This window comes from Vespa crabro, chromosome 11 (genome assembly GCF_910589235.1).
Source record: "Vespa crabro chromosome 11, iyVesCrab1.2, whole genome shotgun sequence".
In the NCBI taxonomy this organism is placed as follows: Eukaryota; Metazoa; Arthropoda; class Insecta; order Hymenoptera; family Vespidae; genus Vespa; species Vespa crabro.
The window spans coordinates 747,843-765,489 of NC_060965.1; the positions used below are offsets into that span (position 1 = coordinate 747,843).

General features: G+C 36.7%; 1 protein-coding gene across 5 annotated transcripts in view; it reads right to left on the bottom strand.

Annotated features, from left to right (window-relative positions):
• Positions 1-9,662: 9,662 nt before the first annotated feature.
• LOC124427945 overlaps positions 9,663-17,647 on the bottom strand; it is a 66,324-nt gene continuing 58,339 nt past the window's right edge. For all 5 annotated transcript variants that reach the window (XM_046971421.1, XM_046971420.1, XM_046971416.1 and 2 more), the window contains one exon: positions 9,663-15,651. In XM_046971421.1, coding sequence (XP_046827377.1) covers positions 15,566-15,651 — 86 coding nt within the window. In that variant the 3' untranslated portion in view covers positions 9,663-15,565. The remainder of the gene's footprint in view (positions 15,652-17,647) is intronic.

Consider the following 17,647-nt stretch of genomic DNA (forward strand, 5'->3'; position numbering starts at 1 on the left):
AAACGAGCAACGCGAGAGGGTCGAAACTTTCCATTTACGAATCTATTTATTTCTCTCCGCGTATGCGCCTGCGTGTGTCCGTATTTCTACGTACGTATGTATATGTGCACGTATAGAAATTTCGCATTTTGTTAGACTGAAATGTTCACACGAACATTCCTCCAAACTTCTTCTCTTTCCCGTTGGTCGTTTACTCATTGAAATTGTTTAAATTTTCCGATAACACCAACCCCTCTAGAAAATTTGGTCACACCGAGAAAATAGAGAAGGTGGGAAAAGCTAACCCTGTTAATTCTCGACATTCTTCTTCGTTTTCGTGGTTTTGTCTAGAACGCGAAAGTCACAAATCGCGAGACGCATACGCTTTTGCATAAATAATGTAAAGAATTTTAACGATCGGACAAAATATTTCGAAATATTTTTATTTACAGCAGATAGATAATTAGACGGATATTAATAAGAAGCCTTTACCTTTTCACCATCGATTTATTTTTCCGTATATATATCTTTTGAAGATTTCTCGAGAATAGAGATTAATTTTTCTCATAATCTACGTTAATTCATTTTCGTTCATCCTTCGTTAGCACATCCCTCTCCTTTATCCTTCACTACCTAGCTTACCCCTCTTATCTACCTTGGAGAATTATTCTTGGAATGTTGCCTTTAATTAATTAAGACGTTGATTATTAGTCTTATTAACGTAATTGCCTTATTAAAACGGATCGAGTACTTTTTCGATCGACGAATTTTTAAGGATGTCTAGAAAAGCACCGGCTATCTTTAGGAAGTATTATATAAAGGAAACGATTAGAGAGTATTGAAACCAAGTGAAAACTATTGATTTCGTCTTTCACGAAAAATCATTCGTCCGCGAAACTTGTCCCATCGCGATTTTCTTTGAGTTTTCCTTCGTGAGAAAGAAGAAATGTTTCCTCTTTTTATAAGTTTTTTCTTTTTCTTTTTTTTTCGTACTAAGAAATATTCCAGAAGTTCGTCAAAGGACCAATGCTTTCAAAGAAATCGTCAGGAAAAATCTTTAGAAACTATACCATTTCTATTTATATATATATATATATATATATATATATATATATATATATATATATATCACTCTCTCTCTCTTCTTTTCGCCGTTTCATCTTGTCTCGTAAGAAGTTTTTTTCCTTTTTCCTTTGTGCATTGAGAAAGTGACACTATCTCCATAAAAATCTTTCTTTCCGTAAAGAGAAAATGTAAAGAAAATAAGAATGAAAGAAAGAAAGAGAGAAAAGAAGAAGAAGAAAGAGGAAGAGGATTAATCAAGTTAGAGCAATCAGTACTAATTGAATAAATGAAGTTTAATGAAAAAGATTACATACATATAGAAAACGAATGGTAAGAATTATTTTTTCTTTTTTCGAATAAAAATATACAACTTATTCGAGATAAGAAATGTTTCTCTCTCTTCGTATATATATATATATATATATATATATATATATATATATATATATATATACACACTATACATATTTATTTATACATATTTCGTAGATAGCTATCATATCTATATAGCAATGTTCCTCTACGCAATAATTCAACTCAAACTTAAATCGACTGTAGCGCACTATTCGCAGTATTTACAGTAAATATTTTCCAGGCCGCAATCATGTCTGCTGGTAGTAGCTAGATAGGTACTGGTGTAAAAAGGAAGGAAAGACGAAAGGTGGGTTTTCAAAGAGAAAGAGAGAAAGAGAGAGAATGTAAAACGAGAACGTACTGCCTGAGAAGGAGGGCAAAAGGGGAGAAGTCTCATTACGAATATACCTACGAAATTGCTGTTTCGAGTAGCGTCGGCCTGCGTGCGTTATCCTCTCGGCAATACCTACCTACCTATCTACCTCTTTGCCAGAAAATCCTGTTGTGTATGCAGCCAAGTTTACTTCGATGTTGTTTTCAACATGTGCATTGAAGTCGATATAAGTTTGTATGCGTGTGTGCTCGCGAAAACTAGTCTCTCTGTCTTTCTCTTTTTCTTTTTATCTCTCTCTCTCTCTCTCTCTCTCTCTCTCTCTCTCTCTCTCTCTCTCTGTCTTGCTCTTTTAATGGCAATAGAACGCATCAACGAGCGAAACAGAGAGACGTTTGCAGTAGTTTTCAATCTTCAACAGAACGAAATCTCTCTCTTTCTCTCTCTCTCTCTTTCCTCTCTCTTCTTTAGGTCTCTCAGGGTCGTAATAAATTTTCATGTACGAGAAGACTTTAGATTATAAATTCCACCTTTGGATTTGCCATCTCTGGGAATTTTAATTAAGCACCAATACCGACGATCTCTCGTTTTCGTCTTTGCGCACACTAAACAAGGTATTCCTTTTTCGAACACCTCGTAGACATTCGAGAGGATGCATGCTCGATATCAATGGTCTTTGATCGTTCTCTGTGTCTTTCGATGTGGCTCTTTTTACCTTTTTAAGTAAGACGAGATTTTCGAGAAAGAAAGAGAAAGACAGAGAGGGGAGAGAGAAAGAGAGAGAGAGAGAGAGAAAGAGAGACAGGTTAACGTGAAAAGTTTTGAAATTCACTTGGAAATTTTTCTCTTAAGATCCTTTCAATGGAATGAAAAGAAGCGAGAGAGAGAGAAAGAGAGAAAGGAAGAAAGGGAGAGAGAGTGTCGTAATAAAGGTAATAAAGAATAAAAGCAAAGTACGAAGATTAAGTTTTTTATCAAGCATGATATACCGTATCTCATTCGGCTACGTACGATTTTACATTTAACTAATAACATCGTTTCAGATTTTCTATAAAAGTTTTGATAGTTTGAGTACGAATAACAATCGAACGTTATTTGAAAAAACTTTTTTTTTTCTGGAAATAACGTGTTTAATCCCTGATGCGTAATCAATTTGTTTAACTTGTCCGAGTTGATAAAACTGGATCTGGTCTCGAAGATACTCGAAATATCAAACTGGCTTTTATTTTCTTTTGATTTAATTTCGAAATACACATATGGCAATTTGGTCAACGACGTTACGTTAAAAAATCCAAACGAAACGGAATGCTTTCGACGAGCCAAACAACGTTCCTATCCTCGTGTCAATATTTAGCGTCCTTGTCCATTTATTTTGGAATGGGTATGCACAAAACCATACGTTGTCCTCGAAATGAAAATAAATAAAAAAAAAAAAAAAAGGAAAAAAAAAGAAAGAAAGAAAAAAAAAAGAAAAAAAGAAGGAAACAAAAAGAGAGAAAAAAGAACAAAAATCTAGAAGAAAGATTTTTGCATGCGTGAACGACCGGAAATGAGAAAATATAGGAATAAAAATGACGCTGTGCAAAAGGAGAAAGCGAAACGGCAAATATCGAAACGGAAATTTATTTTCTAAAACAATAGTAATAAAAAAACAGATTGGTGCATTGGCTAAAAACGAGTTGTATAATAGTGTATAAGATAAAAAGGGAAAAAAAGAGATAGACATAGATAGATAGAGAGAGAGAGAGAGAGAGAGAGAGAGAGAGAGAGAGAGAGAGAGAGAGAGAGAGAGAGAGAGAGAGAGAGAGAGAGTGACAATTAGGTGCGTGGCCTGTTTACTCGTGGGTCTCCTTTGACTATCGTCAACGGGAATACGGAATGGCTTGTAGGGTTGCACGAGGGTGAGTGCATTTACTGGAGGGAGGCTCGCTGTCCACCGACGTTATTCTCCTTCTCGCGGCCATAATGGCGTCAATAGTGCTGATTATGTGACCGCGTTCGCTCGCGTGCAGGCCGCATGTGTGCCGCATGCGGCCAACCGTGTGTTGTAGAAGGAGGTAGCTTTGGTTTTGAGGGCTCGCGCACATTCGGGGAAGCCTCTACTGCCAATGGTGAGGCCGACGAACGTCCGATTTCAACGAGGTGACAGATCCGCCGTGTGTTATATATATATATATATATATATATATATATATATATATATATACATATATATATATAGAAAGGTAGATAGATATATAGATATGTATGTATATGTGTATATGTCGCAAAAGGGAGAAAGAGAGAGGGAGAGGGAGATATCTATCGCGTAGTTATACAGGTCGATTCAACCGCTGTTCCATTACATATTTATAATTTTTATTTTATTGGATAAAAAATAATTCATATTTAAAAAGAGCTTTTTCGTATATTTTATCAAACCGCGACAAGTTTTATATCATCGTGATATTTATTACATTTTTATACGATTTATAGGAAAAATTAATGAAACATATGAATAACATAGGATATAACAATGAAGGAACGAGTTTTATTTTATTTCTTTTTAGACGTTCAAGAAGAAGAAAAAAAAGTCAAAATTTAAGAATTGACTTTCCATTAATCATTTCTAAAACAGAATCACCCTGTAGAATGCACACATTTGCACACGTATGCGCATGCCAATAACGGGGAGTATCCTCCGCGTTCACCCCGCATTTATCCCTCCATTCTCCTCCGGTGCTCTCCGCAGCGTGTTCCGGCTTCCAGAACAGGAACGCGTCCTGCTGAATGCTGGCAGGATGAAGGGTCATCGAGGTCATACGTGGTCGCGAACTAGCGGAGAAATTTTGACAGCTCGACGATAACAAGCTCGTATCTGTCACAAGCTCGTAGCTTGTGAGGGAACGATGCTGAGGCTATTTCGAAATTCATTCGCGTGCGTTTCTACCGCATCTGTACGCGATCTCTTTCCTCGCTAACGCGATGGACACACTCAGAGTTATAACGCGATGATTTCGATGACGATTTTCAGCACCCATCAATTATCATTGTAATCGATGATCCCTGCGAACGTCAAGAGATTTTTGTTTTTCCTTGTTTTTTTTTTTTTTTGAATAATCAAGATATCGTTCTTACGATACGACCATAATGATAACTTCTTCTTCTTCCTTTTCTTTCCCTTCTATTTTTTCATTTTTTCTTCCTTTCTTTTTGCTTTTTCCATTCATTGTGTATTTAGATTACTAGACGATAGATTTATTCTCACGAATATTCGTCAGACTCGAAACGAAGGATTCGCATCGTCGTTTACTATTTAATGTCTCGAAGAGGGAAAGGAAAAAAAAAAAATAAAAAAGAAGAAAGATTCTCTTCGACCTCTATCGCTTTAATATTATATCGTGCATTAGTAGATACGGGACTGTATTTGGTCGGACAGGGAAAAATCCCTTTTCGATAAATTTTCACGTTCGAGCGAGGAGAAGACCTTCCTTTGCGTCCTCCTACGCTACCTATCGAGAGAGTAACGACGATACCTCAAATCGCTATTTCGCGAGTTAGGTTAGTATATACTATCTACGCTAGAGGCTCTCGTTTTCGAAAGAAGCCTTTCGGAATATATTCGTTCTACGAAAGAGCGATCCTTACTCGTTGGCACGAATCGATAGGGAAAGGGATGTTAAAAGGAGACAGATATATATATATATATATATATATATATATATATATATATATATATATATATATAGAGAGAGAGAGAGAGAAGCACAAGATTCTCTCGAGCTAACTCAACTACACCATCGATCAATCGCATCTTGCCAAGAGAAACAATTTCTCTTCTGTCAGCTCATTAGTGGTTCGATGTACCAGCAAGTTTGTGACATGGGAAATCGCGAAGTTGTCTTACTGTCTTCCTTGAAAATGTCGGATAGCTTGAAAATGAATATCAAAAATTGATAAAAAAAGAAAGAAATAATAAAGAAAAAGAAGGAAGAAAGGAAAAAGGATTTATCTCGATTTTCCATCCTCTTACGATTATCGGCGATAACAGTATTCCATCGAATAAATCTGGATTTTATTATGATACAGGGAAACCATAGTCGGGAAATAATGGGAATATTAGAAAATTTTTTAATAAAGTTTGCGACGGTGAAATGATAACATTTTTCCCTCGGTCGGTTCCCTCGAATACACGTCATTGCCCAAAGAGTTCGCCGTCGTTTCTCGAACGTCCGACGTTATTAAAAAAGATTTCGAGCTTTCATAATTTACATAACGGCGAGAAAGCGATCGAATTTAATGCCACCCATCGCACCCCTATCCCTTTTCCCATCGAAATTTTTTTCTTTTTCTTTTCTATCTCTTTCAAACCTTCGATCCGTTTCAATTAACCAACTTATTATTGTGGCTTTTACGTGGAGATTAAGAGGCAAAAAAAAATTAAGAATGAAAAGAGGAAAAAATGGGAGGGAGGGTGAGGTAGACGGAGGATAGGAAGAAGGTAGAGGAAGTAGTCAAAGCGACGATATTAAAAATAACTAATTTCTCGAGGGAAAAATAAGCCGGTGAAAGTAATAAATTTGAGCTATTTCGAAGCAGTTAGTCTCCCCCTCTCTCTCTCTCTCTCTCTCTCTCTTAAACCATACTTTACGTACGAAATATACTCTATAATAATGCTCGTTCTCTTTCTCTCCGCAGCGTCAATTCATTTCGTTCGAGACACTCGGGAGAAGGGAGAAGTCATCGTCGTATAAGTTTTTTTTTTGTTTTTTTTTTTTTTTCCTTTTCTTTTTTATCTGGGACGATATACCGCATTTCCTATAAAAGCTTATAATACATAATTTAATATCCGAATTAACGATGATAAAATTATCATGGAGATTTCGTCCAATCTCGTGCGAGCTGTATCGTCACTATTACGAAACATTCCGATTACGTCGTTCAGTACATTATTCGTTTTGACTTCCTGAATTCAGATAAGAACACACTTTCAGATAAAAAATGTTGTATTTATGTACTTACATATGTATGAAGAATAGATACGACGATAAAGAGAACGAGAATAAAATAACAAAAAAAAAGATCAATTTTTCATTGCCTTTTCTTACTTTAACATCTTTCTTTATTTTTATCATTTATACGATTGCCAATATGTAAATATATTTCCTTTCTCGTTCGTATAGGCGCCGAGTCTGTTTTGAATTTTTTTCTTTTCTTATCTCTTCCTTCTTTTTTTTCTTTTTTTCGTTGTTTGCAAAGAAAAAAGATAATATATCGTGAAGTTCGAAGCTGGCAAAGTAAGCTCCGACGAGTTTTATTATCGTCGATAGACGCGCGCATTTCGCTCGTAAGGTGGCTACCCTACGAGCAAAAGCTGTGCTGCTCGTAAAACGTTATTGCGTTGGATAAAGGGAAAAAAAAAAAGAAAAGTACGAGTATCGAAGTAGAAGAAAGGGAAGAATGGAAAGGGGAAGGGAGATGAAGGTGGTTGAGAAAGGAGAGGTAGAGTCGAGGGTCGCGCGATATCTTCGATCGCCGCACGCGATTTAACAATTACCGAGCATCTGTCTCTTCGCTTCTATTATGATCGAGGTAGCGCAAGTAGATACACGCTCGTCGTCGTCTCGCTTCAAGATTAAAATGGAGAATACATACGGGAATTGATATATGTCCTTCTGGTGATTAGGATTATATAAATGTCAATCAAAGGAAATCTTTGAAAATGAATCGTCGTTCAAAAAATTGATAAATAAATAATTACAGTCCTACGTACGGATTTATATAGATACTTACGTATATAAATTTCTTCACAATCCGATAATACGATTGACGGGATGTTTATCCGTCTAACGACTTTGTAATAAATTCAAAGATATCAAGGTACGACCTTTTTATTTATTTTTTTTTTTTTAATATGCGTATCGTGTTAAATACATAAAATCGTAAAAGAAGATTTATATTAACAATTGTAACGAAATATCGTTTATAACAAAGAAAAGAAGGAAAGAAAGATTTGTAGGGTCCCTACTATAGATAAGTATTCGAGATGCTTGTCTGGTTTGTTTACACGCTAAGGGGTAACACCTATCTAGTGGACCGCGCCTTACGAGCTTCGAGTTATCGCACGATCAACGCTTCTGACACGATCGATTCTGTGACACGCATCGATAACAACCCGTAGACGAGAACGGGCTACGTCGGCCATATTTGTTTGCGATTGCTCAATATCGATGTTCTGCAAATGCATTTCCGAGGACGGTTTGCTCATTCCTCCGTATGATTACCGATCGATTACCTATATCCGTCGAGTTGTCTATCAATCCTTCGTCTAATAAGTGAAATTAACACTCACGAGGGCAAGACCGGAAATATAGTAAAAATTCAAACTAATTTAATATATTATCGATCGCGAATAAGAATGGAAGGAGAATTTTCGTCCTATGACGCGCTCGTCTATGAACGTTCTACTGGCTTCAACTAGACATTAATTATTTCTCGCATTAAGATAAAATTTTACAGATTAACGATGTATCCTTTATATGGCAAAAATATATCCAACTGGATATTCTGAAAGTATCACACGTTTCTCCGTCCAATAGGTCAAAGAGATTAATTAGTAAATTATTGAAGATACTTTTATATATTTTCTTTTCTTTACGTTGGATCATAAAGATAAGTAGGTTATATATGTAAGGAACGAACAAAAATTCATGAGATAAGAAAATCCTGAGGATGAAAAAAAGAAAGAAACACATGGGGTATATTTAATTCATGATCTTGATAAAAATATATATTTTTAGAAAGAAATATATTTTTGACTCTTGCCATTGATATATTATATTATTAATCTTGAGTTAATATTCGAGGATTTCGACTTCCATTGATATTATTGCTCTCGATAATGATAATTATATCTTACGAAAGGAACAAATTTCTCGTTCCACTCTTTTTATATATCTCAGTGCAATAAAGACATCATCGAGGATGATGACGACACCGACGACGACGAAGAAAAGATTTCTTTTATCCCAAGCGAGTTGTGTCTCGGTAGTCCGACGTTTTAAATCCTTTTTACGATCGTGGATTTTCAGCTGGCGGACGATCGCTGAGAATATCTACAACGAGAGTCTTTTCTGATGATAGTAACCTCCTCCTCCTTCTCTTGTCTCTCTCTCTCTCTCTCTCTCTCTCTCTTTCTCTCCCTTTCTTTCTTCTTCGATGTAAAATATGCATCGATACATATTCAAACGATGGGTTCTCGTTTTGCACGAACCATTAGCATTAATCGCCTTCCGGACCGGCGCCATTGACCGAACGTTTACTCGCCGGGGAATTCATATTGTATCGAGCTCATCCTTGCGTCTTCGAGCTATTCTCCAATGCGTTCTCTCTTTCTCTCTCTCTCTCTCTCTCTCTCACTCTTTATTTCTCTTCATCTATCTATGATCTATCTTTCGTCCGTGAATCACATTTAAGCGATATTATCATCGAACACGAAGGGATCACCTCGAAGCAGAATTCTTTCTCTCTCTTTTTTGTGTAACGATTATATTTTCTTCGTATCAGAGAGAATATTTCGATCGATTATAATTTTTATTAATTTTTCAAAAGAAATAATTCATAAAACCATTCGAAAAATTATAATCGTTCGTTGAAGTAAGAATTAAAATTATCATTAATTATTTAACGATAATTAAATGTCAAGGGGATCGTTAGCTTCGAATTTTTAAGACTACTCTATGTCGAGTTTAATCTCATAGCAATTTCATCTCGCGAGAAGATGTTTTAGCGTTTCCTTTAGGCAGGTAGATAGATAGATAGGTAGGTAGGTAAATAGGTAGGTTGGCAATTTGATATAATGACGTTGAATATATTCGATCATTTTTACTTACCATTTTTCATTGTCCGAGATGACGAAGATCATAACAGGAGTTAAATGAGCTAATTAACGATATTAATGAAATATGATTTATTACTAAATATGCGAAATATATACATTAGGCCATACACATAAGTACATAATTCTGTTTTTCTTTTTTCATTTTTTGTTCTCTTTCTTATTTTTATTTTTTTTACTATTTTCTTTTTTTTTTATTTTCTTTTTCACATTTTTTCTTTCTCTCTCTCTCTCTCTCTCTTTTATTCTTTCGCGTGGGTTTCCTTCCTCGGGTATCTTAATAAAGTGCGCGCGAACGGGCGAGAAAAGTTTCTTCGAGCGGTGATGCATATTGCATAGCAATGTATGCATGTATGTATGTATATATGTATAATATGTGTATGCGTAGGTAAATATGTATGCGTTTCGACTCGACGAAGCTTCTCGTTTGAACAGTGATCCACGAGTTAAACAATGTATATTATGCATTTATTGGTTTTGCGTGTTCCCTTCGAACGAATGACGAACGAACGAACGAACGAACGAACGCATACGCACACATCACACCCACACATCACACCCACACATACACACACGCATACACACAGACAGAGCATATTCTTTTTCTTCTCTTGTTTTGTTTCGTTAAATTTCCTTAATTGTAACAGTGTATCGGAAGCTTGTAACAACTGAAGGCTAAACAACACTGAGTAGTACTTCTTTTTTTTATTTTCATTTTTTTTTTTGGTTTTCTTATTTTTTCTTTCCTTTACTTTATTTTTTCTGTTTTTCTTTTTTCTCCTGTTCTTTTTTTTTTTTTTCTTCTTCTTTTTTTTTCCCCATTTATTACTAACCACGTGTGATGCGATCGATCGCGAACGAACGAGACGGGAGTAGAATTTTCGAGATCTCGTTCGATCGCAAAAAAAATTCTTGCGTCGCTCGAACGAAGGAGGAAGATGATGTTGCCAACGAACTATGTATATATTTGATATATGTATGTACGTATGTATATGTATATGTATATGTATATGTATATATATATATATATATATATATATATATATACACGAACGACGAGGACGCATCATTTTTGTTTTCACTCTTTTAATGGACCATCGAAAGCACAAAAGGTTCTTTGAAATTCGCTTCCACGCTAGTGTATCGCGATACAAAACGCTTTTTCTCTTGGTTCATTGCGCGTACCCTCACCTCTCTCTCTCTCTCTCTCTCTCTCTCTCTCACGCACACACACGCACACACTTTTTTTTTTCTTTCTCTCTCTCTCTCTCTCTCTCTCTTTCTTTTTCTCTTCCATATACACACACCTGTTCACCTATATATGCATATATGTACAATGTTTATACAAATCTCTCGTCGAGATTTTCTTTCCTTTTTTGTTTCTTTTATTTTTTTTTTTTTTTTTTTTTTTTAGTGATTTTAAAATTTTCACGTTCTCGACTAGGAATGTCGACGATTTCACGGCCTCGGGGGCCATCGTCCGGAGCAAAAAAGATATGTATCTATGTATCTATTTATGTACATGGATACGTATATATCTATGTATTTATGTATGTACGTATGTATCTCGTGTTATGTCACGGAGAAAACGTGAGAGTCAGAACGCGTGACAAAATATTTCGAGATCGTGCGCGACCGATATCGACGACCGAGCGGATTGGGATCGTCGATGATATTGATTTGCGTGGCGTTGTGGAATATTGGGTAGAAGAAAGTTAGAGAGGGAAAAAATGGACGACGTGAATTTTTTTATTTTTGCTTTTTTTTTCTTTTCTTTTCTCTCTCTCTCTCTCTCTCTCTCTCTCTCTCTCACTGTCTCTTTCTTTTTCTCTGTCGTCGCCGAAGGAAAAAGAAGCTGCGGGATTTCAAAATAAATTTTATGCCGTTTAAATACTTTAAGGAGGCTTTGACGTGACCTGTAAAATATTGCCTCGAGATGAGCGTACATATATATATATATATAAGCGTATATACGGGAGAACGTAGGATTAACAAAATATCTTCTCAATGATTATTATTATGGAGTCGATCGTTTAATCGTTATTTCGAACGATGGAAGAGAGAAGCCTCGGCATCGATCGTAGACCACACGCATTTTTTCTTTTTCTTTTCCATTTACAATGAGAACGACGATGACGACGACGACGACGACGACGACGACAAATAGGACAAGGAAAAAGAGACGACAGAAGACGTGTACTTTACAACGACAACGTTGTGTCGATGAAAGGTTATTTCAAGGAAGTGAGAAACGCATAGAAAACTGAAAGAAATAGAAACAGCCGTCTTCGTAGTCGTGGCCGTACAACGAGATTTCGAAAGCGAGTAAGTGAGCTTAGTGTCGTGCAAGGAGAAGATAAAGAAAGAAAGAATAAGCAACACAAAGAGAGATAGAGAGAGGGAGATAGAGATAGATAGATAGAGAGAGAGAGAGAGAGAGAGAGAGAGAGAAAGTAGGAAAGTGCAAGAGATAAAAGTAGGCGGTGAAAATAGAAAAGTTGGATGCGAGAAGTCTGGATGCTGCTGGCTTGGGTTAGCTTTGCTCGCTCGAACGAGCTCGCTCCCTCGCTCGACGACGAAACGTTAGCGAGAATTTTTCTTTCCTTTACCACCTTCCCCTATCACACCTCTTTCCCATCTCTTGAACCTTTAGCATCCTCCTCCCTGATCTCGGTTCTCTCTTTAATATCCCTACTCCTTTCCTCTTCTTCTTCTTCTTCTTTTGCTCTATTACTTTCGATCTTTTCCCTTCTCACCAGGCACGATTCTTCTTTCGAAGGTTTACTTTTATCTCCGAGCGCGTGTGTCGGATGTGGGCTCTTAGTAGCTATCGCGACTAGAAAGGCTCGAATGACGATTCGATTTTTCGCGTGCCTTTCTTTTGAAAAGTCGATCCTCTTGAAAACGCAGGAAGACGTTATCACGCGTGTCAGACTAGTGTTACCATTACTACTACTACTACTACTACTAGCACTACTACTACTAGTACGTGATACTACTACTATTACCAACGCCACTGCTATTACAAACCATTGGTGTTACTTCGACGTCTACTTTACTCGGGGAAACTATATACGTGGATGGTACGATACTTTATCGATGGTTCTTCGAGATACCAGCCTAAAAGACGTTGCTTTTAGGCAGAAAGTAACCGGCGGAGTGGCTTGATGCGCGTGGTCTAACGACGCGATGCGACGTCTCACTTCTCATCTCATCTCTTCTCGTCTCTTCTCTTCTCTTCTCTTTGCTTCGTTTCACCGAGGTTGATAGGCCAGACTACGTGTAGAGGAAGCGTACTATAATGGAAGGACGACCGCATATTACGGTCTACGTATTCTGATATGTCGCGCGCTATATCATGCGTCTGCCCGTATCTCTTTGTGTAAGTACGTGTGCGGGTTTATTATCGAGTGCCAAGTGTCGTTATATAACATCTATCATGGGAGGAAGATTTGAGCTTGTGCTTCTCGTGAAAGACGTTGTGGCACCTCTGAATGGGGCCGATTATACGAGGCCGTTCGACTACTACTGTCATCCAGTGGAACGAGTCGATAACGTCCTACTGAAAGTTCAGACCTAAATGTCGATCTAGCTATAAACGATTTTTCTTAAATACACCTTTCTTATCTCAATACTTCGATCTAACCTTTTGCTATATTAAATTTTTCTTCGATAAAGTATTAAGGTCATCGATGTCCGATTTCTTAGATCCGATCGACATTGAATTTTTCTCTTCATTTCAACCAGCAGATAGACATTCGTTAAATTCAATAATTGCCTCTGTCATTTTACCCAAATCGTTTTATTCTATACGATCGTGAATTATCAAATGTACTTTGAGTTAAGGACTCGTTATACCGAATGTTTCGTGTTTCCCGAGTAGTTGGGATTAATCACGGATCTCCCAGAAGTCGAGTGTCGGTCGACCGTTTTGATGGGGTTCCTCATTGTTCTCGAGGTAGAAGCGCGAGAACGTTCTCATTTCTGTTAGTCGTCCGGAGATAAGCGTAGCCGACTCTACTCTACAGCAGTACTCGTCGAATAGTAGAAAACTACCTCGGCAGAAGGAAGGCGTTTCCATGGGAAACGATCTCAAGTTTCGCCTCGGTGGACAAGTGGCATTCGGAAAGTTTTATAAATGCTACGTAACACCAAAGTTGCTCTCTCTCTCTCTCTCCCCCCCCCTCTCTCTCTCTCTCTCTCTCTCTTTCGCTCGGACCTTAAACTTTTCGTCCGCATCGTCTTCGTTCGTTCACCGCGTAACGTAATTCCCTACTTCCTCGTCTACGACTTTTCCGCAGTCGCGAAAAAAGTCCAACGTGCTTACTCAAAGTTTATGTTTTCTGTGTATGGAATGAACTTTCATTTGGAATTTTATCAACCAACTCAATTTCGAGCCCCTGATACTTGCATTATTACTATTATTATTCTTACTGTTTATTCTTTTTTCGTTTTCCATCTTTTCTTTTTTTTTACTTTTACGAAATATATCAGATAGTACTTTATATTTTACTTCCTCTCGATAGATATAAAAAGGTCGTCGTGTTAATTCAAATATTTTAGATTATGATGGATCGAAGCTTGCGCGACGATATGTGAAACAACGAACGAAGCGTACGAAAAAAGATCGAAAACGTCCAACGAGATTCATTTCGTTTCTCCTCGAATGCGTAGAACCATTTGCACGACGCGTTTGAATAACGACCTAATTATCATAGAAAAGGATCACGGCGCACGAACTTTTGCTTTTCGTGTTCCTTTTTTTCTTTTTAAATTCTTTTTTGTTTCTTTCTTTTTTTTTTCTTTCTTTTTTCTTTTTTTTTTTTTTTTTGTTATACATACCAGCAATAACGCTCTCATGGTAATGCGTTCGCCGAAATGGAAAGGCTCGTCGACACACGACGGAGAACGAACGGCACTCTCTGTGATATACTCATAGTAAAAAATAAAAGTCCCGCAGCTTTCCGATTCGAAGCTTTTACCCTTATTTCTCTTCTCTTTCTTTCTCGTGGAATCAATGTTGAATTTACCTTTTTCAAACGTATGCGCTGTGTTTCTTGATCCCAATTTTTACTTCTACGTACGGAGAAGAAGTCAAGTAGGAAGATGTCGCGTCTCAAAGAAACACGCGAAACTCTACGATGGTAGTTTTCATGACTTTCTTTATAGCGTTAGATATTTCCATTTGACAAGAGTAAAAAGGGAATTCATCTGACGCTTTGTAAAAATGATATGATTTTCATACGGACAAAATCTAATTCTCGTTGGAAGCTAATAATCGTCATCGCGTTAAATTATATTATAGTGACCTGAAATATTCGGTGCTCAATTATGATGACGTTAAAGATATATGTTCTCTCTCTCTCTCTCTCTCTCTCTCTCTCTCTCTCTCTCCTTTTCTTGTGCGTTATCCGAGCTCTTAATACCTTTTTTTGTGAATCGACATTTACTTCATTCCTTCTTACTGCTTTCCTTCATGAACGTTCCTTCAGGATATTCTTTTCGCACAATTGACTATCTACGGATAATCTTTATATATCGGGTGTTAGATCCCGAAAATAACAACTTGAGATATTTTGTACCGTTTCGCAAGATGCGAGAGACTGTACAGTCAACGATATATTAATTGAATACTACTCCAATATCTGTTCATTGTCAATCGTATGATCATTCATCACCATCGATCGGCATCGAAGGTGTGATTGTCTTTCGTCACGAAACTCAAGGCTCCGTTTTCTTCTACTCTTTTCTTCGACTTTTGACAATCTTTTTCATTCTCTCTCTCTCTCTCTCTCCCTCTCTCTTTCTCTCTTTCTTTTTTTAAAAGATATTTCTTTTTGTTTTTCTTCTCTTTTATAAGGCTAAGAAAAAACGAGATGAGAGAGAGAGCGAGAGAGAGAGAGAGAGAGAGAGAGGGAGAGGGAGAAAGTCATAGGAAATCCTTTGCCCTTTTAAGGTGTCTAATGAGGCACCAATAATCGTTGTAGTAAGAGTAGGGCCACCAGCAAACAAGCGGACGGCCTCAAGAGACTGGATTGGCCTTGAACTGAAACAGAGCAATCAAAAGTTGAAAATTTATTTTTAGAAAAATCATGACCGTAATGCGTCTTTAATTGCAATAATAGCTTATTCTTTTTTTGCGAGATAAGGAGAAATATCAGTTGATCTTTCTTTATTTATACAGACATATATATATATATATATATATATATATATATATATATATGTAGGTGTGTGTCTGTTGTGTGTACTATATATTATGAAGATATGCATGTTGCGTGTATACGTAATACTTTCCTTTGTATATAAATGGAGTTAGCAAATATGAAAAATTCTTGATGGATATTAGAGTGGTATACAATTTACCATGATCTCATTTCGTTTTGCCCTTGGTTTTTAAAAGCAAGACGAGAGAAAAAGCATTTATACGAGAGAAAAACGTTTTATTCCAATTACCAGTATAGAACCTCTCCATGGAATAATATTGATAAAAAAGTTGTTGAAGAGTAAAGATTCTTCTATAGGTACATCTCTTTTATATCGATGAAAGTATCTTTCATCCTTGTTTTTCTTTGATAGTACCTTTGAAAAGCGATAACGATAAAGATGCCATTAATATAACGTATATCGTTATTTCGTATTGAAATTTTTTGTTTGTTTTTCTTTTTTTCCCTGATAATTTATCCATTATATGTAAATATCTCTTTGTTCTTTTTTCTCCCTTTTTTTTTCTCTCTCTCTCTCTTTTTATCCTTTCTTCCTCTCTCGAGCGACAAATGATGACGGATCATGTGTAACTTTCCTTTCGTTTATTTTTTTTTTCTTTTTTTTTTTTTTTGAGGGTCGAATTAAAATATCGAGAGATGCGAACAGATGTGTGCACGTGTATTCACGCATACCTACGTATAGACATACCTACATGTATGCATTTTATCATTGGTTTGGTAAAAGCATCAATGGGATCGTTATACTAGGGATCGGTCAAATGCCGCGCGTATTATTTGCATTGTAATTCGACAAAGCTCTTCCCGCTGGGATTTATATGCCGTGGCGTTGCATAACTAATGGCCATTTGATTATTCTTGATATGCATTCGTAACGGTTTGTACCTGCATACGTATAGGTATATGTGTTAATTCATATTATTTACATAGACACAAATGAAGACTCGTACGATTCGTTGAAATCTAAATGTATTTGTGAAAGGAACTACGATAGAACACGAATTCCTCTCACTTCGACGGCATTCATCATCGTCGATTGGCGAAACGTTAATTCGTCGAATGCATCACTATCGCATATTAAGAAATTAAATATAATTTTATCTAATACGATTATCGATAACACGATAAAGTTAGATTAATAATTATAGCTTTTAATTAACCCTTATACGAATATGACGTATCCATTTTCCTACTTAAAGGTATTTCTTAAAGTTAATATATACGTTAGAATACGGTACCAATTATTTTCAATGTAATGCGCGAGACGAATGCATATAAGAGCAATGAAAACGTCAAGTCGTGCTAACGTCGCTAATTTCATGAGATTAAGCGATGCTTATTCTCTCTAGGATGTCGCGTAATTTTACGACCGTATTTTCTCGACGAGATGTTGGAAGATGAGAGACGAAGGGAGGGAGAGAAAGAGAAAGAGAGAGAGATAAGAATAAGAAGAAGAATCAGAGAGAGAGAGAGAGAGAGAGAAAGAGAACGAAGGAACACTAATAAAAAGGACAAGCTTGTAGAAGACTACGGCTAATTTAAGTCGCAATTAGAGGGTAACTAACACCGGATAGACGGGATACCGGTGACAACGACCATTCTAGAGGAAAAGACGAATAAAAAGATGTAATAAAGGAGAGAAAGAAAAGCAGCATGGAACGAAAGAGAGAGAGAGAGAGAGAGAGAGAGAGAGAGAGAGAGAGAGAGAGGTATATCCTTCGGTCGCAAGTACTTGTAAAATATTGTTTCAATTTCTTCGTGGCGCTTTTCTCACGAGAGATTTTCACGAGGGAAACGAGCACGGCTCGAATTACCTTT